This window comes from Schistocerca nitens, chromosome 3, assembly GCF_023898315.1.
Source record: "Schistocerca nitens isolate TAMUIC-IGC-003100 chromosome 3, iqSchNite1.1, whole genome shotgun sequence".
NCBI classification, from domain to species: Eukaryota; Metazoa; Arthropoda; class Insecta; order Orthoptera; family Acrididae; genus Schistocerca; species Schistocerca nitens.
Window position 1 is genome coordinate 218,487,800 of NC_064616.1, and position 27,652 is coordinate 218,515,451.

General features: G+C 39.7%; 1 protein-coding gene across 1 annotated transcript in view; it reads left to right on the top strand.

Annotated features, from left to right (window-relative positions):
- Positions 1–16,843: 16,843 nt before the first annotated feature.
- LOC126248174 (protein wntless-like) overlaps positions 16,844–27,652 on the top strand; it is a 212,524-nt gene continuing 201,715 nt past the window's right edge. The window contains exon 1 of the mRNA XM_049948944.1: positions 16,844–19,639. Within this exon, the coding sequence (XP_049804901.1) occupies positions 16,921–18,549 (1,629 nt within the window). The 5' untranslated portion in view covers positions 16,844–16,920 and the 3' untranslated portion in view covers positions 18,550–19,639. The remainder of the gene's footprint in view (positions 19,640–27,652) is intronic.

Below are 27,652 nucleotides of genomic sequence, written 5' to 3' on the forward strand. Positions count from 1 at the left end.
GCTATCTTGCTCGTTGTAGCACCGCAAAAAGGAAGCCGCGCTATGTGTTGTTCCTCTTCTTGTATGTGGCCGGCATCATGTCTTACTTTCTTGGACAATACGGATTTAATTTCACCGACAGAATAACCATTCCTCTTGAAAACAGTCGTCAAATGGTTAATCTCGGGACCGAGGTGGTCCTTGTCGGAAATAGTCCTGGCTCTATGTACTAAAGTATTCAGCATAGCTTTCTTCTGAGACGGATGATGGAAGCTATGACTATGCAGATATAAGTCTGTATGGGTTGGCTTCCTGTACACAGAATGGCCCAGTCGTCCATCCGGCTTTCGCTCTACCAACACATCTAAAAAAGGTAACTTCCCTTCCTTCTCTACCTCCAATGTAAATTTTATGTTTGGATGTACACCATTCAGATGTTCGACGAACTGCTGCAGCGTGTCGCTGCCGTGTGGCCAGATTAAAAAAGTATCGTCGACGTATCTGTAGAAGCATGATGGGTGGAGGTGAGCACTGCTCAAGGCTCGTTCTTCGAAGTCCTCCATGAAAAAATTTGCTATTGCTGGTGACAGTGGCGAACCCATGGCTGTTCCATCCGTCATTTCATAATAATTTCCACTGTATAAAAAATAAGTGGTCGTCAAGGTATGCCGGAACAACTTCAAAATTTCTGAGGAGAAATGAGCAGCCAACAGTTGTAATGTGTCATCCACAGGTACTTTGGTGAACAGAGAAACCACGTCGAGGCTGACCATGATATCACTTTGGCCTATCTTCATCTGTTTTATGATATCAACAAACATTTTTGAATTTTTAATATGATGTGGGCAGTGACCAACTATAGGCGGCAACAATGTAGTTAAGTGCTTTGCAAGCTTGTACGTAGGAGAGCCAATAGCGCTAACAATCGGTTTCAACGGGACGTTCTCCTTATGAACCTTTGGCAAACCGTACAGTCTTGGTGGCCTAGGTGCTCTCGGCCGTAAGTTCTTCACCAGTTCGTCGGAGAGGCCAGAGTTTTTTAGTAGCTTCCTTGTCTTCCTGCTGAGCGCCGATGTGGGATCCCGTCTGAGAATCCGGTATGTGCTGTCCTCCAGTAATAATCCAACTTTCTTGTGGTAATCTGTAGCATTGAGGATTACCGTGGCATTCCCCTTGTCAGCAGGTAAAACAACTAGATCTTCATCCTTCTGCAACAATTTCAGTCCTTGTCTCTCCTCTCTGCTGATGTTTGACTTAGGCGGCTTGGATGTCACTAAAATCCGGCTAGTAGCAAGCCTTACGTCATCTGCTGCTTCTTGAGGAAGATGACGAACTGCTTGTTCCACTCCACTAATGATCTCAACCACCGGTAACTTACGTGGAGCTGGGGCAAAGTTCAATCCTTTACTGAGAGCCGAGATGGTAGCTTCATCAAGTTCCTTGTCAGAGAAGTTAATAACAGTGCGGTGAAAGCCGTTGGACCCAGTAGTACATGCCGCGTCAATTCAGGATAAAACTCCAAGCTTTCGACCACTACCTCCATGGTCGAGAGATTTTTACTCAAGAAATACGTCGCGAAAGACTTCGTAGCCATATTAGTTTCCTCTATGGGGAGGATGTAGCGTGCAGCGTTCGTCACCTGGAGAAGCTGCGCCTGAAACAGTCTCAGTTGCTGAGCAATCTGGCTTTTTTACAATGCTGTCATGACAAGGAGGTAGTACCAAAGTTTGCAGTCGTCAAACACCACATCAGGAGCGCTGCAGTAAACAGAATTTTACGAAAAACCAGCCATGCCATTGTGAAAGAGAGGATACGTCATACCAGGTATGAACTAGACATGAACGCTCGCCTGTTATTTAGTTGCCATTTATTTCTGGCCAGAGTCCTCTCACCATTGGACTGGGAATGGGTGGATATGACTTTGGCGGCACACCAACGAGCCAATTTAAGCAGCACTACAGCGAAACAGGCCGATAAATTTGAGCGGCTTAACCGTGATCAAGGAACTACTGGGTCCAACGGCATTCACCGCACTGTTATTAACTTCTCTGACAAGGAACTTGATGAAGCTACCATCTCGGCTCTCAGTAAAGGATTGAACTTTGCCCCAGCTCCACGTAAGTTACCAGTGGTTGAGATCATTAGTGGAGTGGAACAAGCAGTTCGTCATCTTCCTCAAGAAGCATCAGATGACGTAAGGCTTGCTACTAGCCGGATTTTAGCGACATCCAAGCCGCCTAAGTCAAACATCAGCAGAGAGGAGAGACAAGGACTGAAATTGTTGCAGAAGGATGAAGATCTAGTTGTTTTACCTGCTGACAAGGGGAATGCCACGGTAATCCTCAATGCTACAGATTACCACAAGAAAGTTGGATTATTACTGGAGGACAGCACATACCGGATTCTCAGACGGGATCCCACATCGGCGCTCAGCAGGAAGACAAGAGAGCTACTAAAAAAACTCTGGCCTCTCCGACGAACTGGTGAAGAACTTACGGCCGAGAGCACCTAGGCCACCAAGACTGTACGGTTTGCCAAAGGTTCATAAGGAGAACGTCCCGTTGAAACCGATTGTTAGCGCTATTGGCTCTCCTACGTACAAGCTTGCAAAGCACTTAACTACATTGTTGCCGCCTATAGTTGGTCACTGCCCACATCATATTAAAAATTCAAAAATGTTTGTTGATATCATAAAACAGATGAAGATAGGCCAAAGTGATATCATGGTCAGCCTCGACGTGGTTTCTCTGTTCACCAAAGTACCTGTGGATGACACATTACAACTGTTGGCTGCTCATTTCTCCTCAGAAATTTTGAAGTAGTTCTGGCATACCTTGACGACCACTTATTTTTTATACAGTGGAAATTATTATGAAATGACGGATGGAACAGCCATGGGTTCGCCACTGTCACCAGCAATAGCAAATTTTTTCATGGAGGACTTCGAAGAACGAGCCCTGAGCAGTGCTCACCTCCACCCATCATGCTTCTACAGATACGTCGACGATACTTTTTTAATCTGGCCACACGGCAGCGACACGCTGCAGCAGTTCGTCGAACATCTGAATGGTGTACATCCAAACATAAAATTTACATTGGAGGTAGAGAAGGAAGGGAAGTTACCTTTTTTAGATGTGTTGGTAGAGCGAAAGCCGGATGGACGACTGGGCCATTCTGTGTACAGGAAGCCAACCCATACAGACTTATATCTGCATAGCCATAGCTTCCATCATCCGTCTCAGAAGAGAGCTATGCTGAATACTTTAGTACATAGATCCAGGACTATTTCCGACAAGGACCACCTCGGTCCCGAGATTAACCATTTGACGACTGTTTTCAAGTGGAATGGTTATTCTGCCGGTGAAATTAAATCAGTATTGTCCAAGAAAGTAAGACATGATGCCGGCCACATACAAGAAGAGGAACAACACATAGCGCGGCTTCCTTTTTGCGGTGCTACAACGAGCAAGATAGCCAGAGTCCTGAAGAGGCAAGGAATAAAACCAGTTTTCCGACCACCTAGGAAAATTGAGGAAATGTTGAGACCAGTCAAAGATAGTCTCGGCTTAAGAGTGCCGGGAATTTATACTATTCCTTGCGAATGCGGCAAGAATTACGTGGGCCAGTCTGTAAGAACCGTTGCCGACCGCTGCATTGAGCACCAACGCCACCTGAAATACAGGTATTTGGAAAAATCAGCGGTGGCTGAACATAGCCTGCTTAACAAGCATAAGATTTTATTTGAAGAAACCAGAGTAATAGCCCACGCATCGAATTACTGGGACTCTGTGATCCGGGAAGCAGTCGAAATTAGACTCAGCGATAATAATTTTAATAGAGACAACGGGTATGCACTTAGCAACACTTGGAAGAGTGCACTGGATAAAGGAAAATCGCAGAGAAAAACTTCTCGCACTTTACCTCCTGATTCAAGGGATGGCGCTGCAAGCATCGCGGGATAGCAACTACATCTATGGAAGTAGAGGGCACCACTTCACTACACGCCATATCGCTGACGTATTCCAGCCAATCAGAAGCCGTCCTTTGCATATAAAAGTGGGAACCTCGCTAGTTCACGACAGTCAGTTTTAGCCCTGACGACGACCATGGAGGTAGTGGTCGAAAGCTTGGAGTTTTATCCTGAATTGACGCGGCATGTACACCGAGAGATTTTTACTCAAGAAATACGTCGCAAAAGACTTCATAGCCAGTAAATAAGTTCATCATCATAGCCACTGACCATAACTATTTTTTGGAAAATACTGTAAATCCAGTAAGTTCATTGAGTTTAAACACTCTCGCTCTCTCTCTCTCTCTCTCTCTCTCTCTCTCTCTCTGTGTGTGTGTGTGTGTGTGTGTGTGTGTGTGTGTGTGCGTGTGTGCGTGTATATATACACAGCCATGTTAAAATATGGACCTCTCAAATTATGACAACTATAGTCCTGTGTCAATAGTTCAGTTGCTATCAAAACTAATTAAAGATGCACTAATAATCAAACTGTATAATTGCTTTGAAGGAAACAAGATCTTCAGCACTAGTTGGTTTGGTTTCAGATCAGACACATGTACAATTAAAGTTGCTGTGTCATTTCCAAAGAAGTGTGATAACCAGCCATTGAAAACAATATCAGTTCAGAGTAGATTTTTTGATTTGTCAAAAGTTTTTGACCCTGTGTCCCATAAGATATTATTAAATAAACTGCACTTCTAATGTTTTACAAAAAATGCTATTGAATGAATGAAATCTTATTCATAAAGCAAAATGCAACAAGTTATTATCAATGTTTTGGAGTCTGAGTACTTGCTAGTGCATGTAGGCATTCCACAGTGTTCAAAACTGGGTGCACTCTATTAATAATTTACATTAATTACAAGACCTATAATACAGTTATTTATTTGCTGATAATATAGCACTCTGCATAACACTATAAACATTAGAGATAATGTTGAAAGTTAGTGTAATGCAAACTCCCTCTGTATACATCAAAATTAAGCAGAGAATCTAAATATTACATGAAATTATAACATGCAGTTGGAATAAGAGTTAAGTGCTTTTAATTATCTTGGAATTACAATTAATGCCAAACAGTCTTGGTACTGTCACATAGAAAAAATGATGATATATTTGCCCTGAAGAAATTATCTCTTTGTGTTAGTAATCCAGTGCTGAACATTGCCTGTTAAGCCTTAATACATGGTCATATATCAAATGGTACCATTCTGATTATCCATGAAAAGAATGCAATCAATGTATTTAAATTACAAAAGAAAGCAGTGAGGATTATATTTAGCCTGGCATCCATAGCTAATTGTAGACCTAGTTTCAGAAAACTAAAGATTATGACTCTGCTATTATTATATGCCTGGAAACTTTGAAAGCCCACCAGAGAGCACGGAATTGGACCTTAGCTGCTAGACGGAGCTATTAAAACTATGAGTGCTAGTGGTGCCTGCTGTGGCACCACATATTCCACCAGCCAATTAGAGCATACAGCCACCCTATAAATTCTGCCAAGCAGCTACATGGGACTAAGTGTTGTATTTGCTTCACTGTCAGCTCACTGACACAACACACCATTGATTCTTGGTCTCTGGTTTTCTTACTTCTCAAGCTCTCTGTCTTTCTCTCTAAATTATATATTGGATTTCGTTTATCTGTAGTTTAATATCCAGTTATCTATTTCCTTATTGTGTGTCTTTTCTGTCCACACTGAGCAATGTGGTATTTATTGCTCCAGACCAATCAATTCAGCCTCATCGGATTTCTAATGAGTCATTCCTGTCATTCAGTCAGACCTCAGTCTCAATAACTGGTGATGAGGTAAAAGGTTAGTAGTGTACCATGGAAGCAAAGCCTGAGAAACTCTTCAAATAGCAAGGGCAGCAGCTGCAACTGGAGTTCCAGCAGGAGGTTCAACAACAGCAATAACAACATCAGTAACAAAATGAGTTGCTCCATCAAGAAATGCAGCTTCTGAGGGCTTAACTACAGGTACAGGGTATCCAATTACTAAAAGCAGTGGTCACTTCCCAGGAGAAGAGCCACTCATCTGTGTTTCCATCATTTAATAATGCTAAAGAGGATTGGAACACATAATTACAGCAATTGAAACAGCTCTTCATCATCTTTCATGTCACTGACGACTGTTTCCAACTGTCACTCTTCCTGTCTTGTGCTTTCCTGGAAACATTTTACTTATAAAATAAGACGGCTCATCTGTCAAATCCAGTAGCCCTCAAATTCAAGGCAATGTGATCATTACTTTTGAATTATTATTCAAAAATTCCATGTGGCCACATCACAACTATAATTTCATTAGTAGTACAAACAACCCAGTCAGTCATAGTATCCCAGCATGCAAGGCCTCATACGTGGACTCTTTATTTAGAGACATAGTAGTCCAATCGGCTCTCAGTCCTGAAGTATACGTGTCAGCCCCAAACTAGACAACCTATCACCAGTAGATATTTTGAGAATCGTGCACTCTTTCAAAATAACTCATGGCCTGAGTGCAAGTACCAATGGTACAGATATTGTGCCTAAGTATGCAAAATACTCATCAGCCACTTCCAAGGCATTGTGATGATTCATCAATATCAGATGTATATGTAGCCTCTGTACAGTCATACAGTCAGCATATGAAGGGGGGACTCCTGACATGCCCAGACTGCTTCACAGCGCACCCACATGCAGTGTGTCCAAATCACTGGGCACAGTCCAGCCATTATTGAAAGATAGGCAGCATCTCTAAACAGCCAGCCATAAACAGATAAGATGATCAAATCCAATTCCCCACAAGCATCAAGGGATGGTTCATAAATTTCAGGCAATAGATCTTCAAGGCGATCCTTTCACTACCGAGCTGTTTATAAACCTCACAACTGGAAATGTAGACATCCACTTACAGCTGCAGACAGAGGCTACCATTTTCTTAGTAAACCTCCAGATGCATGCTTGGCTAGGTTCTCCAGAATTAATCCAACCCTACTATAAACTGGTAGTGTATGGTGACAGTTCAGTGCCTGTTTGGGGTCAATTCACAACTGCCACAGCCTTCAAGCATTTCACATGTCTGACAATGCTATTTGTTGTTGACAGTCATTCAACTCGAAACATTTTCAGTGTGGATGCCTTCTCATTGTCTGGATTCTCCACCAATGACAAACTTCAGGTTGTCTCTGTCATGAGAGCTTAGTTTTTATTCAGTGCATATGGACATCCATTTTGTGCCTTGTATTGTGGGTGTGTACATATTGATTTTTGAGGAAGAGTGCAGGATTTTCAATTGTTTATGGCTTTATGAATACTACAGTTCCGTATATGTGCAGCCATGGAAGTGGGAGGATTGCAGTTTTTGGAAGAGTGGCTTGCAAGATTTTCTGTGTGTGGTACCCACTATGATTCCTTTTCGGATTCTGAATAGCTTAAATCAGTTTTGGGAAGATCCCCAGAAAATGACTCCATTCTTTATAAATGATTGAACATTTGCATAGTACATGCATTTGAGGTATCCTTTACTGCAGTAGCTTTCAAGTATCCTCATCACCTAGCAGGTTGTGCTAAATTTTTTGATGAGGTTGTCAATATGAGTTTCCCACTTGACATTATCCTGGATCCTGAACCTGAGAAACTTTGTCAGGCCAACTCTATTAGCCTTGTTGGACAACTGGATATTTACAGTTTGTGGTACCTTTCCCTTGACATTATGGAAGCTAAGTGCTACAGTTTTCCCTTCATTTATGATCATCTTACTGATTGTAAACCATTCTGTTATTCTATTCATTGTCTCTGTTATGTTTGCTTGTAGTAAGGTTTCTGTTTTTGCACTGATGAGAAAGCTTGTGTCATTTACATACTCATAAGCATTTTGACAGTGTATGCTTGTTTGTACGTCATTACGTATAGGAGGAACAACACTGAACCCAGTGCTGATCCTTGGGGAACACCAATTTCATTTGTTGGTAATATGAGCAATGGTTTGTAATTTTGTTGCATTGTGTGTTGTATTTCCACTGTTCATTTACATCTACAGAGATATGACCTGGCCCACTCATTAGATGTGTCTCTAATGTATTAGCGCCACATGATCTATAATATTGAATGATTTTAACAAGTCAAGGCATACACCAGTAAAGTATTCACCACTGTCCCATTTTCTCGTACATTTCAATCATAAATTCATGGATAGCAGTGTTGATTGAGCGGTTCTTCCTAAATCTGTTGACAGAAGTTGGTATTTTTGTATAAAACCTGCAAGTCGTTTTTGGAAGACCTTCTCTAAAGCTTTTGAGAAGCCAAGCAATAGTGCAATTGGCCTGTGTCTCCTTGTTTGCATAATGGTTTCAGTTTTGCGATTTTCAGACAGGATGGGAAAATTCCTAATGCCAGTGAAGTATCGCATAAATGTGTCAGTGGTTTTACAATGAGTTCACTACACCTTTTTGTTATTTTATCAAGTATACCATCTGCTAATAAATATTGCTTTGTTTTTAAGGTTTTTATGATGGACAAAATTTCTTCTTCATTTGTTGCATTGATACAATGCAGTACGTAGCAGAGCTGTTGATCTTAATTGATGGTGCTGTTGCATTTTGGTTACTTGGGTTAGTCTTACTGATTAGTCACTTGCATCAGGGTGATTAAGGAGGAAAGTCGTATAATTTGTGAGGTGATTCTACATGTGAAAATAAACCAAAATGTGTCTGATTTTTTTATCATCATGGAAATGGAGAGGGTTGAAGACTGCACACATCCATGAATGATTACTGAATTGCTGTGTAAGCATGTGGTGGACAGAATAATAGTGGGACAGATGACTGATCCATTCTACAAGAGGTGTTAAAAAAGTCCCCCACCATTCTCAATACCCTTGTCAACATGTTAGAGGCCGTGTTCTATTGCACATCAAACATCATCTTGGCAGGTTTTAATGTGAGCAACAGTGTCAGTGATGCTAATGACTAGTTCTTCACATGTATTCACCTTCATAGCATACACTTCACCCTTTAACCAGCCCCATAAACAGAAGTCTAATGGGGTTTGGTCAGGTGATCTGGCAGGTCAGGTAATGGGTCCACCATGGCTAATCCACCATAGAGAAAATGTGTTATTCAGATACTGGGTTACTTGTCTGGTACAGTGAATCAGTCATCCATCAAGCTGCAGGTAAATCTGCTGTCATTGCTATAACGTCACATCTTCCAAAACTCACTTGATTATCTTAATGCACTTGTCAACATGTTAGAGGGCATGTTCTGTTGCAGGTAAATTTACTCTCATTGCTCTAATGCTTCATCTTCCAAAACTCACTTGATCTGTCTCAATGCACATGTAAGTGTGTTGGAGGGTGTGTTCTGTTGCATGTCAAACAGCATCTTGGCAGGTTTTAATGTGGGCAACAATGTCACCGATGCTAACGACAAGTTGCTCATATGTGTTCACCTTCATAGCATACACATCCCCCATTAACAAGCCCCATACATAGGAGTCTAATGGGATTAGGTCAGGTGATCTGGCAGGCCAGTTAATGGGTCCATCATGGCCAATCCACCGTAGAGGAAATGTGTTATTCACATACTGGGATACTTGTCTGGTCCAGTGAATCAGTCATCCATCAAGTTGCAGGTAAATTTGCTGTCATTCGTCTAATGCCACATGTTCCAAAACTGCAAGTAGGTCTCCTATCAGGAAATGTGATAGGATTTGGTAGGAACACAGGCCCTATCACCAAGTCATCAATATAAACCAGACATTCACTGAGAACCTAACTTGGAATCTTGTTTCCCTAGTGTCATGTGGGTTCTCAGTCACCCATGTATGAGAAATGTGGGTGTTCATGATACCATTGTGTGTAAATGTAGTCTCATCTTTAAATAAAGTGTACTGCATGATGTCTGTGTGTTCAGCCAACCATTCATAAAAATATTGTCTGCTTACTGAGTCACCTGGATGCAGATGTCGCATGAGATGTGCATGGAATGGGTACAAGTCCTCGGAATGCAACATGTACCACACTCACATTTGTCGAATATTGAGCTAATGGCTAATGTGCCATGTACTGGTCGTGAGACTCCCTTGCACCATTGAAATAATCTTTTCCCTTTGCTCAACTGACTGGACAGCCTCACATTCTGATGTTACGTGTACAGTGGAGAATGTTAGAAATGTTTCTGGTATTCTGTCACAGTCACACAGGCACTGTCATTACAGTACCTGTACATAAACAACATGTCTGCATATTCTGCATGGGTGAACGTATGTTGCTTGTTGGTATTCACAGACACAATGGACTCACTCAATCATATAACAGTCAAACATGACATGCACATGGCCTCACGGCTGCTCACTGATCCAACCAACAATTGCACACTGAGTACACTTGCAGCTGTTGCCTCGGTATGATGTCACAATGCTGCTATCATTTGGAGAAACCCCACACCTCTTGTAGGATGGATCAGTCATCTGCCCCACCATTATTCTGTTTGTCACAGTGCCTACACAGCATTTTGGTAAGTAATATTCACTTGTCTTCATATCCATTCATGGATGTGTGTAGTCTACAACCAACCCCAGGTCCATAAAACTGAAAATCAGACACATATTCATATGACTTTTTAGACAGACAATGTTCATGGCGTTCATGAAAAGAGAAAAGGAAGATTACATAGATATATTCATAGTGAAGTAATACTAAAAGAAATTCTCTCTATAAAGATTTTGAAAATTACATTTGACTATAGCTCCAATGGAGATGACGTATAGAAAATGTTCACTGTGATTAAGCACTGTAATATTAATATGAAACAGCTAGCACATTATGTTAAGAAACAGCATCTATGTTCAGTGCATCTTGCCCTTTTCAAACTATACAGTATGGAATTACTGTTTGGGCAAACTCCAGCAGCAATAATACAAAAAGATTTTTTGCATTGCAAAAATAGGCCATTACTACCATCTTGAATAAAAATACAAACTGCTTTTCATTATCTAAAAGTACTGACATTTCCATCCATGTATATATACAGAACAATAATTTCATTAATCAAAGATACTTTAGTTCAGAAAAAAGCAAATGATCATTCATATGACACAAGAAATAAAGCCCAGCTGAGACTGAGAGATGCTGAAGAAATTCTCGATGTTCAGGTGTTCTGATAAATCATCTTCCTAAGAGTCTATAGGACTTCCAGAAACTTCAAAAAGATTATTTAATAGAAAAAGAATTTTATAGTGTAGAGGAGTATATGTGTAAAGAATGAAGAATTACTTACACTCCTGGAAATTGAAATAAGAACACCGTGAATTCATTGTCCCAGGAAGGGGAAACTTTATTGACACATTCCTGGGGTCAGATACATCACATGATCACACTGACAGAACCACAGGCACATAGACACAGGCAACAGAGCATGCACAATGTCGGCACTAGTACAGTGTATATCCACCTTTCGCAGCAATGCAGGCTGCTATTCTCCCATGGAGACGATCGTAGAGATGCTGGATGTAGTCCTGTGGAACGGCTTGCCATGCCATTTCCACCTGGCGCCTCAGTTGGACCAGCGTTCGTGCTGGACGTGCAGACCGCGTGAGACGACGCTTCATCCAGTCCCAAACATGCTCAATGGGGGACAGATCCGGAGATCTTGCTGGCCAGGGTAGTTGACTTACACCTTCTAGAGCACGTTGGGTGGCACGGGATACATGCGGACGTGCATTGTCCTGTTGGAACAGCAAGTTCCCTTGCCGGTCTAGGAATGGTAGAACGATGGGTTCGATGACGGTTTGGATGTACCGTGCACTATTCAGTGTCCCCTCGACGATCACCAGTGGTGTACGGCCAGTGTAGGAGATCGCTCCCCACACCATGATGCCGGGTGTTGGCCCTGTGTGCCTCGGTCGTATGCAGTCCTGATTGTGGCGCTCACCTGCACGGCGCCAAACACGCATACGACCATCATTGGCACCAAGGCAGAAGCGACTCCCATCGCTGAAGACGACACGTCTCCATTCGTCCCTCCATTCACGCCTGTCGCGACACCACTGGAGGCGGGCTGCACGATGTTGGGGCGTGAGCGGAAGACGGCCTAACGGTGTGCGGGACCGTAGCCCAGCTTCATGGAGACGGTTGCGAATGGTCCTCGCCGATACCCCAGGAGCAACAGTGTCCCTAATTTGCTGGGAAGTGGCGGTGCGGTCCCCTACGGCACTGCGTAGGATCCTACGGTCTTGGCGTGCATCCGTGCGTCGCTGCGGTCCGGTCCCAGGTCGATGGGCACGTGCACCTTCCGCCGACCACTGGCGACAACATCGATGTACTGTGAAGACCTCACGCCCCACGTGTTGAGCAATTCGGCGGTACGTCCACCCGGCCTCCCGCATGCCCACTATACGCCCTCGCTCAAAGTCCGTCAACTGCACATACGGTTCACGTCCACGCTGTCGCGGCATGCTACCAGTGTTAAAGACTGCGATGGAGCTCCGTATGCCACGGCAAACTGGCTGACACTGACGGCGGCGGTGCACAAATGCTGCGCAGCTAGCGCCATTCGACGGCCAACACCGCGGTTCCTGTTGTGTCCGCTGTGCCGTGCGTGTGATCATTGCTTGTACAGCCCTCTCGCAGTGTCCGGAGCAAGTATGGTGGGTCTGACACACCGGTGTCAATGTGTTCTTTTTTCCATTTCCAGGAGTGTATATGTATGTACTGTAATCACTTGAATAAACTGTATGCATCACACGTTCCTGTGTGTCTGTATATAACTTTAACACCTAAAAATTAATCAAGAAAATAATCTAGGCAACATTACTATCATTATCACCAATTCGATGTTTTATATAGTAATAGGTACGTTAAACATTTTAAGATGTTAGATTAAGTTGAATTGCCCAATATTACAAGTTCACACATTGTATATTATATTGTAATCAAATGGGACCAAATGAAAATCAGTCAGTCAGTAGCACTCATTATAGAGGGATTTTTCAGGCTAGCAAATAGGAAATTGCAGTAAATAAAATGAAACCATACATCGTTGCATTATGAAGTAATCTGAGTCTTGTGTGTGCAGTAACTGGTAGTGAGTAAACAGTGGACAGTGTAGCGCTAATGCTGTACATTATTTAATAACTTCTTTGCAAACTATTGTACATTAGGAATCAACTGAATGAGAAAGCATTCTTACAAACAGGTTGGCGTTCTATACAGAAGAATGAAGGGTCCAGTCTTCATCTGGCCATGCAGATTTAGATTTTCTGTGGCTTCCCTAAATCCCTTCAGGCAAATGAAGGAACTGTTTCTGCTATGGTGCTGTGGTTGACTAGGCCTCATTTGTGTGAAATGACCTGTAAGTATGTAAATGCCTGTATATATGAATTATGTTATTTTTGTTGTTCTTAAACTGTAATACCAGGATCCATGAATCAATAAAACTATTGCTGCTGCTGCTGCTACTACTACTACTACTATTACTACTACTACTACTACTATTACTACTACTACTACTACTATTACTACTATGACTAGGTAAGAGCCTATGTGATGTATATGTGTGTATATCTGTATTGACACTTGTAATGTCTCAGATGACCTTTGCTGTCTCTACAAGAATAAAAATTCAACTTAGTTTGACATTTGATCTAGTCCGTCAATTCTCTTCATTACTGGTATTAACAAATATGTATATCATGTTTAACTTTTTATCACTTTTAGATGAAATAAATCTTTGTAACACCGGAAAAATATCATGACTGCCCATAAAGAGAGTCAGGCCTTTTATATCCTACAGGTGACTAAACATTATCAGATAATTTTTGAATGTAATTGCTTGTGGCTGTCAGTCAAGTCTACTTACTGTGTTTCTAAAACCAGTATTGGGGAAAGAATGTGTTTGTACAGTGTGAGTCAAGAGGAAACATACGTGCTTTGACATTATTAGATTCTGAACAAAAAATTAATATGGACATATGTCCCATTCTTAACAGTTTCTGAGGAAACTAACGAAAGCCATGGGGAACAGGACAAACACAGGAGATAATAAATCAAACATTCTGATCTAATGTTTTGTTTAGTTGTGTGCATTTCCTCAGAAAAAGATGTTCAAAAAGGCCACTGTCAGCTGCAATGCATTTTGCAGATTCCGTAGACAGCCGCTGTGCTGCTGATCTGAGCTCATTCATACAGTCCTTTACTTGAGTACACATATGTAAAATATAAGCAAAAAGTTCCTCCTTTTTGTCCACTCTGTGCTTGTAGATTACACTTTGAAGCCAGCCCTAGAAACACTAATCTAATGGAGTAAGATCGGGTTACTTCTGAGGCCAAAATATGACTCCACAGTGACTGATCCAGTGCCCAGGATACATTTCAGTGAGGTACTGTGACACCGTCTGTATGAAGTGTGCAGGAGCTCTGTCATGCTGAAAGTACATATGACATCATGTTGCCAAAGGAAAATCCTCAAAGTGTCTTTGTAACACATTTTGAAGGAAATCAAGATACCACACTGCATTAAGATGGTTATCTAAAACAACTGGACCAATGTGTTGGTTGTCAATAATACCGCACCACACATTCACTGACAAACATCACTGAAAATTTGTTGCCACAGTAGCATGTGGATTTTTATCTGCCCACAAGTGAGAATTGTGCATGTCATTGATGCCATTGTGGGTAAATGTTGACTCATTGGTGTACAGAATATGTGGAATACAGCATTCATTGGCAACGATCTGCTGACGGAATTCCTTTTGTTTGGCATCTTCTTCTCCATGCTAATGTTGCACACCCTGCTGATGATACAGATGCAGGACATTCGCATTACCCATGTTTTTGGAATACCACACTGTACAGTAGTTCTTCTAGAGCTGGTAGTTGGGCTCTGTTCTACCATTTCAAGGATGTTTTCAACTTCAGTTCTTCTAGAGCTGGTAGTTGGGCTGCATTCTGCCATTTCAGGACTCTTCTGAACTTCACTAAGATATTGTTGGATAAGATGTCCAGACACAACATGTATTCTGGGAAGTGTACCATGCTAAGGCAATCTGTCAAACAACCAACTGCAATTAGTAAATCATCATTCATATTTATGAACAGCAGGTCCGAGATTTCCACTGCAAAACCCATACAAAAAGTTCATGTCACCATACTCTGTACACGTGAATGCCTGTGTCAGTTTCACAACACTGATCTGTACTGTTTTGACTGTTCACATAACAACACTGTAATACACATGGGCAACAACTGTAGTACTGAGGCATAAGGTAAACAATGTGTAAGCATGCAGGGCTTGTCACTCTACCATGCGCAAGGGAATAACACATCGAAGTGGTCACCAAGACCACACTATGTAGCCCAAGGTCACTTGGGTTGTATTCACACGTGAGTGCTGGCGAAGAAGGATATGAAACTGACACTCGTGATTTTCAAACAGCTGTATGTTGGATATGGTTAAGAAAGAGGCACATGTTTATTTGAAGTTTTTGTTCAGAATCGCCACTATTATCACCTCTAAAAGCATGTACCTTTCCCCCTGATTCACTTTGTATAATACAGCCACCGATATATCATTCCCGTAAGCACCTGTTAGAGTAGATAAGGCTCTTAGGGATGTCATTCATGAATGAGCTAGTTCAAATGAACAGTTTTGGGAAATAAACTATTCAGAATATTTTAGTAAACTAGTGAACTATCATTCTTTTACCCCTCACTTCTCCTGCCTGCTGGAAGTTAGAATGCACATGCATGAATCTCCTTCCCCAGATATTGTGTACACCCAACTCCAGGATCTATAAGTTTCCAGAGTTCTGTAGTAATGGTCAGCTGTGCAAACTGCATCTGACTGGGAGACTTAAACTGTACCATTACTTTACATTGTTTAGTTCAGTTTCCAGGCCCAGTCCTCCAATCCCTTGTAACATTATTTCTAATAAATGTTTGCTTGCACCTACTACACAGTTCTATTCGTTTTTTTACACCTTATTTATACTTTATGTAGGCTAAGTATTTCTTTCCCATCTTAGGTAAGGGAGTTAATTTTTGTGAACTATTAAATAGAAATGAGTTTTTTTTTTTTTTTTTTTTTTTTTTTTTTACAGATCCTATTATATAACACAAAACTCTTGGAAACAGATAAATACTCTTGATGACAATGTGAAGAATTTAATCTAAGTTAGTGGTTCCCACGACTCAGGTACCCCAGTAAAGGCTTGGGTTACAATTGAAAATGCTCAGCCCATCATCAAAAAAGATTACATGTGCAATAAAAAAACTTCTTAGGTATATGCACACTGCATTTGTTCCAAAGGTCGTTCAACTTTTTAGGCAATGAATTTTGTTAGTTTAAAGTGTTTTGTAAGTACTATTATTTATTGGTACCGGTACTTAAACAATAAGAAGGTACTATGTAGCTCAATTGAACTAATTCAATAAAAAGAACTATCGTATCTCAAAAAGAATGGTTCCTTAAAAAGAACGCCTTTGCCCATCACTACCAGATTCTTTACAAGTCACAAAGAGGCTTTCGACAGTAATCTTTCCCAGGCTCCAAATAATGTGTGGTACATCACAAAATACCCTCTGCCAAGCACTTCACAGTGATTTTCGGAATATGGAAATCGGTATAAATTAAGCTTTGGTTGTATCTGCTCATAGTAGGGGCATCATATTTTTTTATTGCAGTGTGTCGGAATAACTGTTTCACGTTTTTCTGGCTGACCGTTAAATTGGAACTTCAATAATTCCTCGAAAATTGAACATCGATGTACATCGATATAAGGCCGAACAAAGACTTTAGATCGGGTAATTTAAGACCAACATATCTGTATTCGTATGATCACTGCAATAGTTTTCGTTTTGACGTATGTTGTGGCGGTCATACTCCTATTGTTTGCGCAGAAGGGATTGTTTGTGTTTTGTGTTGAGTGCTTGACGGAACAGTTGATTAATGGCGGGGGCGATATTAGAAAATCTAAGTGGGAGAAAGCTGACCATACTGATATGTTTTTTAATGTTATGTCAGGTTATTTGTTTTCTGATTGGCGGACTTGTTGCACCGACGCCGTCTACCGCAGACCACATTTTGGCCACAAAATGTTGGGATCCTGATCCCAAAAATAACACCGAGAAGTGGTTCTACGCTCGAGGTCGCGGTAAATGTCAAACAATTGATATACACGATCACACTGAGCCAAATATGCAAGCAAATAATATTGTCTTCGTTTTTCAAATTCCACTACCAAGAGACAGTTTAATGCATGATTACTCGCGGTGGCAACAAAATCTTATTGGAATCCTACAGATTGATATAGTGTACCAAAAAGGAGTCGATGAAATGGAGCCGCGCGTTCCGTTGACGCTAAATGCAAGGCTGGCTTATCGAAATAAAGGTGATGCCGATGACGACTGGAAAAGTTATGCCGCTTCAGTTGAAGAAAGGATCCTTGAGTGTTCATCTGATAGAAAACCTGGTTACAACTATAACTGTTCATTAGTTCCGTTGTTTGAGTTAGGTTCTCTTCATCATGATTTCTATTTATTAAATATTCGCCTGCCAGTGGATGCCAATAAAACCATTAACAAAGGTCTGGGACATGTAGAAGACTTGTGGCTAGTTACCATTAATCAGAATGGAGGTTTTACAAAAGTTTGGGTGTCTCTTAAAAGCGTATTCTTCCCAATAATTATTGGTATAATGGTATGGTTCTGGAAAAGAGTGCATCAGTTGTCTCGCTCCCCAGCACTTTTGGAGTACATGCTGTTTTCTTTAGGAATTGCACTAACTGTGTTGAATGCACCACTTGAATATTTAACACTCTCATTTGACATGCCTTTCATGTTGCTCCTTTGTGACATACGGCAAGGCATATTTTACGCAACACTGCTGTCCTTCTGGTTGATATTTGCTGGAGAGCATCTGATGATTCAAGATACTGCGGAAAAAAATACGCTGCGCACCTACTGGAAACATCTGAGTGCTGTAGCTACTGGTTGCATTTCTCTTTTGGTGTTTGATATATGTGAACGTGGAGTGCAACTAAGAAATCCATTCTACTCCATTTGGGATACAGAACTGGGAACAAATTTGGCCCTATCTTTCATTATATTGGCTGGTATATCAGCAGGAGTATATTTTCTATTTCTAACTTACAGAATTTGGGCAGTGTTTTGCAACATAAGTGCTAAAAGATCAGCACTGCCTTCATTGTCTTGTGCACGCCGTTTACATTACCAGGGAGTAATATATCGATTCAAGTTCCTCATGTTAGCTACATTGCTTTGTGCATTAATGACTGTTGTGGGCTTCATTCTGGGACAAGTATCTGAGGGTCGGTGGAAGTGGAATGATCAAATAGAGATTGAATTCACATCAGCTTTTTTCACGGGTGTCTATAGCATGTGGAATATTTACATATTTGCACTTATTGTTTTATATGCCCCCTCTCACAAACAATGGCCATCAGAAGCAGATATACGCAGCAATTGTAATGAGGAGATTGAATTCAGCCGATTAGCTACTGATCCCAGTGAAATCTCATCTTTAACGTCATTTGCGAGGAAATCTGCACTTGATTAATGGCAGTCCATTGGTTGGTTGCAAGGTCTGTTGCCATTGTCTTCAATACCAGAATCTGATATTGAACACACTTTGATTTATGGTAATATGTGTACTTACAGGTGGTGTAATGTAGGCATTTGTTCAAAATGCAGATGAAAGATGTGGCATGAAATAGTGAATTAGCATTGAGCATGATTTTGTGTAATATTTCCAGTCATAATTATAATCATATAGTATTACCTGTAGCTTAAAAAGAGTTGTTGATATGTCAATGGGGACATTCTCTGTATGCACTAATCTGAGTTGTGACAGTACTGACACTATGTTATGTTTATATCATAGAAAAATTTCTGTCAAATTCTTAAGCACTTTATTGTAATCTCAAATACAGATCTGCTGTATTTTAGTGGCTGTCATTATGTTTTTGAAGTAATTGGCTTTTGTTACATTACTGACACTTCATTATTTTTATATTTTAAAAACGTTGCTACCAAATAAACAAGGGCTTAATTGCATTCTCAGAAATCTACATTTAACATACTGTAGAGCGAACTTAGTAAGTATATCGATGAAGTGTGTTTATTGTTGTATTTATGTATGTCTTTCAACAAACGCACATTTAACTAGAGAATCTCTTATGGTCTGGCAGATGTGCATCATAGAGATTTTATTTTATAATTATTTCATTTCATATATATTCATGGGCATCCGCAGAAATTTGTCAGGGGGAGGGGGGTGGCAAGACTCTAAAATTACCATTTTATTTTAATGATTCTGTCGGTTTAAAAATGGGTTGTGCCACAAGAAATAAATTTTGTAGGTGACAAAAAAAAAAAAATATTGGTGTTCGCTCAGTACTTGCTGTAGGTAGATCACTTATAGAAGTGTGTGAGGATTCTGTGATGACTAAAAACTCTGTAATCCAGATTCCAGGGGAAAGGGGTAAGTGCACTATCTTCCTTTACGCCCCCTCTCCCTGTTTGCAGCCGGCTGTGTTCATATTCTGCATTCAAAATTTGAATTTATCTGTTAGAAGGAATGTGTATGGGCATTAACTGAGCACAATATTATTGCACTAGGCCTCTTCCATGGCACCCTCTTTCTGCAGGTGCAGTGAAATTGTGGTTGACTGATACATGCTGTTTTGCTTATAAGAATCATTTAATTTTCTTATTAAATTAGTGACATGATAGATTTTCATTCAATAAGAGACCTTTCTTCCTTAATAGTAAGATGATCTACATTTCTAGTGGATTACTTTTATGTGGTCAATCATACACAATGTGGTTTTATAGTCAGTGAACTGACTTGCATTAACCTAATTTCTCCTATTTCATTTGGTTTATTCATTGATGCAATACAAACTTAATGCATCTAATACCAGTACATGATTTATATTATGTTGTGAATATTGTTTCTGTATTTTCATTTAGTCACTTTTAGTAATAAAATGGCAGCTTCAACACAGATATGTTACAGGTTTTACAGTCAGTGTAATAGTTTCTACACATTAACATAATAAAATTTATATGTGATGTTGATGTGTTTAGTACTTTGGTACTGTATAGTGGCTTGAAAATTAAAATGTTCCTGCAGATAAAGTATTTAGGAAAGATAACCAGTCCTATAGGTGCCACCTTATGTCGGATTTTACATATGTGAAAACTTCCAAGTCTTATTGTTTATATTTTCCTTGGAGTAACGGCCATTCATTTCTGGAAAGCCTATAAGAGGGGGCGAAGGCCAAGATTGGAGCAGTCCCATTATTGTTTGTTGTGTGGAGTAATGTTGGCAGCACTTATTGTGAAGTGTGATTAAAACATTACTGGGTGTGTCGACAATTGGCTGTAAGTAGCCAAAGTGTTTTGTTGTAGTAATGAGTTGTGTTGAATCCTGACACAAATATAACCACTGACTGTGCTATGCATTTGAATAAGCAGCTGTCCTAATCCCATATTTCACAAGGTATTCACCATAACAATTCTTTGGCTCATGATACAAAGTCTAAGCTACAGTGTGAATTAACTAGACATAAATATGCTCTGATCACTGGCTGTCTTCTGAATTACTGCTTGAACTGCTCAGGAGCTGTAGCCAAGGTACCTCTCTCAAAATCAGTCATTGCTCCCATCAACTCGCAGCAAAACATATCAAATTCCACCTCAGCCTATATCTTGGACTATGCTACACATCAGTGTGCCACCAAACTCCATTTTTTTTAAATGATTGGAAATATTTGCTGCCAAAGCTACAATATTTTTTATTCACCTACCACATTTTTGTTCTTTCACAATAAATCTGTAAAATATACCCCAGCAGACAGTGCTTTTACCTATTAATTTCTCAGGTAGTGCCAGTTAGTAGAATTGTTAGCCATATCATCATAGAAATTTGAGAACTGCATAACAAAATATCACCCAATCATGAGAGAAGTGTGTAGAATATTGAATGGTTTCTGGTTTGACACAGTATATACACTTCTGTCTTCTCATATGTTGATTATCTGCCCAACAGCTACCTGAAACTGATGCATTGCCATCATGCATACTGTAGTGGCTGGCACCATCCCTATTAATTTTAGCTGGGATTCTATTAAAACATATTAGATATACATTTGAGAAGTTACACAGTGCTATCCAATGTAAGAGGACTGGGTATTAACAACATTAGCATAAGATGATTGTCAGAAGCTCTCTATCATATGTGACCAATTCTAGTCCGATATGTCACCAGTTCCATATAAGAATGTATTATTTGTACGGATTTTGTATTTTTGTATGTAACACGTATTTGTTTACTTTAACCAGTACAGAGTCTGTCAAGATAACAATCTTTAAAGTAAAATATAACTAATCTTGGTGGAGCTGAGAATACATTCCTGCTCACTCTGTCAATATCAGTAAAATTAATCATGTTATTGTCCATATGTATGTGTATTAACCACGTCATGGACATTTACCCTGTTTGACATAGAGTAGTGTGTTGTCATTTCTCAACAGCAGTTTCATAACATACGAAAAGTAAAAATATGCTGGAACTCATTTATCTTTCATAATCTTATGGTGACATCACTTACCATGTGACTACACCATACTAAGTTCTTAAATAAAAAATGGGCAATGATTTCCATGCTACTGTATTTCGTTTGTCATTATGTAAGTTCAGAGAGAGTAGACTTACAATCTGACACAGGTACAGAACACAGTTGATCTATCTAATTTACCAAATGACAACTGCACAGTGTTGGAAGGTGGTGGTATGGTGTTATAGAAATTTTTCAAACAGTAGTTCTATGCGCAGTCAGGTTTGAATCTGCAATATGGTTCATGTGCTGTTACTTTTAAAATTGAAAACAGTTTTGTTTGTAACATGTGGCCTAAGCAATCAACAGAAATGACTGAGGTGGCCTTGAACTGATCACGGTGTAAGTTGGCCTTGTGTGCATAGTTTAATGTAAAACCAGAGAGACTTCATTTTGTACTTTTTTATTAGTAACATGAAAGAGCTTCCATTACTTGTAAGATTCACACTGTTGTTCATCTTCTGGAAAAGTATTTCCAGTTTATAAACATTTGCTTGTAGTTTGTTTTTGAAAGTTTTATTCCAGTGCAGGGCTCGATTTACATATTTTAGTCACATATTTATAATCTGATATTGCTAAAGACTGTCAATTTTTAAGGAGAGTTACTAAATGTGGCATTAAGAGAGGGGTAATTGCTGTGAAACAGAAGACATCTCTATTAATTTATTTTTATGTTGCATAAAGTATTATTATGTTTTAATAATTAATTTTCTAATGTATATTTGTGAGAAGTTTTGTATTTCACATTGTCTTTATTGAAAATGGCATGTAGGGAAAGCTTTTTTTATGTTTATATAAGTGCCATTTTAAAATGTTACTGCAGTATTCTTTTGTATCTGAAAGTGTTATTCAAGACTGAATTCTCCATTTATTGCACCAATAACATATTAGTATGGACTGTGCAGAAACCTATTCCTGAAAGTCTGCCCCCATTTGTTTGGGTTTGTGTTATTAAATGAACTGAGATATTGGGTTTATCCATGACTGTTTTTCTATATTTCAAATGATTTGCTGAACATGTGATGAAGGAATTAAAAATTGCCTAGGTATTTATCTGATGGAATGGTCCTGCACTGAAGGGAGATGGGTGGGAGGGGATATATCTACAGTAATTTTGAAATGTAACAAATAACTGTATTGTCCTATAAATATTTGTAAATGGAGAAATAAATTGTAATAGTTTATTCATCCACATAAATAGAAGGTAATTATTTTAATTCATCCTTTGTAATAATACTATTGCGTGGCTTTCTGTATTGAGATTTGCTGCGGCGTGTGATTCTCTAGTAAAGTCAGAACACTTAAAGCAGTGCATTTATGCATTTACTGACACACAAATAGTATCTTTTTTATTTGTGATTGAATATTTGTAATTTTTCAAAGAAAAACAACTTTGTCAGAAATTTTGTACAAGAATTTAAATACGCAGTATTAATGTGTCATTTACTGAATGTTTCTGAACATTTAACAGTCTTATCTGCCATGTATGATGATTTGTGAAATAAATTTTGATTACTATCACTCAATTAGTTTGATGGATTGGTGTGAGTAGAGTAGTAAAAATTGAAATATGAATTGACTGGTAGAACCTCTATTACTCCTTTTCCAGCTTGTCTTGCTTTGCGTAAAGCGAGATTTTACATCACTTGTCATTATTTTCATTCTGTGACAGACTGCTGCACTAAATTTTTTTGAATTTTCATTTTGGTTTCTGTTAATAAAGTGTGCATAGACACTGCAGAAAGCTGTACAGTGTTATGAAAATAGTGGACTAGTTTGATTCAGGTAAATTTTAAGAGATCCTGTAGCCGAAGATTATCATTACAGTATCATTCTACAATTAGTACAGGTTATGGATTGGGGTTTATTATTAATAATTATGAGAGTAGTCTCCCCATGAGGCCCATCATATGATGGAGGATATATGAAAACATACCCTCATTAACAGATGTAACAAAATTTTAAGCTATTCAGTATTTATCAACAAAGTTACAGAATTGATCCAGGTTTGAGTTCCTTCGTGTACTAATGTTTTGAATGGAATAATAGATAAATACGCCTTTATTTGAAAGGATCACTTCTGGTCATATTTCTCTTAATTTTTTCTACTGTTTCTAGACTATTAGTAAATATATATTGCCAATTCTAAAGTGAAAAAGTAGTGACTCTGCCACCCATCACATAATATGGAAGCATTCTTTTGTTGAGCTTAGCTGGATGTTTGTTTTTGGAACAGAGCTGTAGTAACAGTTTTATGTGGTTATCCTCCTAAGGTCACTTTGGTTATTTTAAGTGTCTCATGATTGTTACTGTTTGTGCTTCATTGCAAAGTGTAAATGAACAATAATAGGGTCTCTTCCTCTATTTATTCACAATGTTAAAATTATTTACATTCAGGGACAACTGCCAATCCATGCACCAATCATAAATTCCCTGCAGGTCTTTCCACATTTCGCAAGTCTTCTGGGAATACAACCTTCCTATAGACGAGAGTATTATTTGGAAACAGTCCTACACGACAGTTTCAGTGGTAAGTTTGAAAAAAATCTGCATGAAATCATCAATATAAATGTCTGTTAGTAAAAAATGCCATCAGGAGGAAGACATATCCCAAGGGAAAGGACAACCAACTGTAGGCCATAGATATTAAATCTATATTTGCAACCACAGTATCGGAGTCAGTTTAGTGGCTTTTTATAAAGTGCTTCTTGAAGCACAGCAAACGGTATATGCTACCTGCTGAATCTGCACTAGACGTTTCACCACACGTCCACATTACACTGTTACCCAAACTGCTATCAATTACTGTAGTAGTGTTTGAAATGGTAAAAATAGTAGCTACATCATCAGCATTCTAAGTCTTCTCCAAGTTCTGAAACTGGTGCGTGCTCTTCTGTAACCTTTACCCAGCAGTTCAGTATGAGATAAGGGACTAATATTTGAGATACTGTGGGAAGCAATATTATCTGCAATGTTCATTCTTCACTAGAAGCAGCATTTTGCAGTATGTAATCGGTAAAATTGGATGTAACTAGGGACTGAATTCAGGATATTGTGTTTGCTGGCATATACAGCATGTACTAGCTGTAAGTAGGCTGACACACTATTCCTGTAATGATTTTATGCTTTATAATACAGGAAATGATACTGTGAATTACACGTTTGATTGTTTATATTGGAAGAGTAAATTCACAGGCAACAAATTCTAGCTGAACACAAAACCAGCTTGATTTAGATGGGTACTCTTTGTTCACGAACGTCTCAAGCCTACTGACTTGAGAAACATACAAATGGTATTCATATGTATCAAATAACCCATTGTGAATATATTAAAAATAAATTGCCTGTAGTAAATAAAGTAATAAACAGCATGTAAGGCCAGTAGTATATACAGGGTGTACATAAAGTCCGGAAACACTTTCAATTATTTATTGCACCAGAACTAAACATTGTACAGATGTCATACATATTGCATTTTGAAGAGAAACTCTGAAAGTGGTTCCCCCCCCCCCCCCCCCCAAACATTCGAGATGCGAATCATGAGTGACCCTGCAGACAGCAATACGGTAATCAAATTCTTGCCATACCCGTCCCAGCATGGCATCGTCAACTGTGGCAGTCGCTTCCCGTATTCTCTCCTGGAGCTCTGCTACATCACGTGGTAGAGGCGGTACATACACAAGATTTTTAATGTGTCTCCACAGAAAAGAGTCACACGGAGTGAGATCTGGTGATCTGGGAGGCCATTTCATGAAACAGCTGTCCCCTTCTGTAACATGGCCAACCCATCGATGCTGCAGCTCTGTGTTCAGATACCCATGAACTTCACAATGAAAATGGGGTGGAGCCCCATCCCGCTGAAAGATGAACAGAAAGTCTGATTGCATTTGAGGCATCAGCCATTGTTGCAACATGTCCAAGAAGGAATGTCCAGTGACAGTGCTCTCGCACAAGAACTCGCCGTATTTGCGACTAGTGCTGACTATTGGCAAATTGCCAAACTATGCTGTGGCAGTATACATGGAAAAAACTTTCAGGGTTTCCCTTCAAAATGACATATTTATGATATCTGTACAATGTTTGGTTCTTGTGCAATAAGTAATTGAAAGTGTTCCTGGACTTTATGTACACCCTGTATATTTACCAGTGGCTGTTAAAGGGTTAAATCTGTGATGAAACTTTCTTTCCTTTTTTAGTAACTTTCTAACATGGCTACTGAACCAGAGTAAGTGTAGCCACACCTCACACCCTTGCTCAACACTTATTGGTTTAAGGTCTACTGTACAATGTTTTTAAATTTCATCCATTTTTGGCCCGCATCTTCATCTAAAACCTGAATATTTGACTGACTACTCAGATACTGTGCATGCAGTTGTTCTCTAGCACTCTTGGTAAGCAAAAATAAACATTCCGTATAACACCTATAGTCACTGATTTTATGACATTCTTGTGATGACAGGTCCAGTTCCCTATGGTTCCCTATTTTATAATTTCAGGTCTGTTGACTGTTATGAGATCTTATGACACTGCCCTCATGAGGTTGTTCTCAAACTACCTGCTCAAAATTATTTTTATAGAAGACATTAATAACAGTCTCACATGAATCCCAGTCTCTGGCACCAGTTCTAAACTCATGAGACTCCCATTCTATAACTGGCAGTTTGAAATCTTTCCCAATTATAATAGCATGATCGCGAAACTTACTTGAGATATGCTTCAATTTTTCTCTGAAGCACTCTGCTACAATGACTCCAAAGGCAGATGGTCCATAAAAGAATCTTATTAATAATTGATGCTTACCTTTACCCAGATTATGTCTCATTCACATTCTGTTATAACTTCCCTAGCTGTTAGCGAGCTCTTTCCAGCAGTAAACGTGCCACCACCATTTGCATTTAGCCTGTCCTTGCTGTATATATTGTAATCTGAATTTTGTATTTTGTGACTATTCACTTGTGGTTCATCCAGCTTTCCATTTCAAATACAATGCAGACATCATTACATTTAATAAGTGGGACTAGTTATGGGACCTGGTTTAGGTCTTCCATCCAGGTCCAAATCAGATGTCTACACTCTATTCTGGGTATGGTGCTATGTATAGCGAGCCTCGTTCTTACCCCTCATCTGAGGCTAGCTAATTTCACCAATTTAGTCAACCGTGTAAAGGAACTGAGTATTGGCTCAGAACCCTAGCACAAGCGTCATTCACGTCAACACGAGATGCTATTTGCAACTGGTTGCACCCAGTATGTTCAGTAGCCTCCACACCATCCCATGTGAGGCGTTCCAACAAGCATACCAATTGCTCATTAGCCTTCTTTCTGGGCCTGCCTCCAATTGCCTCACAGAGTTACAGTTCCCACTTAATGCTGGAGTTCACAATGACCAACAAATCCACTCACCGTGCTTGTCTGAACATGAGAAATCTGTCACTGGCTCGTGTTCTACCAACAATGCACAGCACCCCATACCTGGGCAGTTCCATCCTATATTTGCCTTCTGCATGAAGGTATGTGAACCCACCACTGTCCATCTCCACCTTCACAAACTGATCAGATGTTGTACATCAGAAGATACAGTGACATTGAGATTTCCAAGGGATTCTGATGGCACCATGTGTCACAGCTTTCACCACTGGTGCCTCGGCATCACTGCAGCTTAGGGGAGCAGCCTGAAGCCTTATGAAATGTTGTGAACACAGCTTCCCACTGTTTCCTGACAGTGGCAAATTCACCTATGTCCACACACGAGAAGGATAGTCCCTTCTACTTCTAATTGACAACAAAAAGATAAAAATAAAACAATCAGTGATGTCTTTTAAATAGTACTAAAGGCAATATAACCAACTAATGGTTACAAAAAGGAAAAGTGAGAGCTGCTATATGAGCACCAACTCATAGCATAACTACATGGCACATGAGGCAGCCAGTAACATGTGACACTACAGCAGCACTTATCGATCCTGTAATTCTTGCTTGCTACTAGTCCGTTTTTTGTGTATGTTTCGCAGGTGTGTCTCATTTCAGATACTTTTGCTTC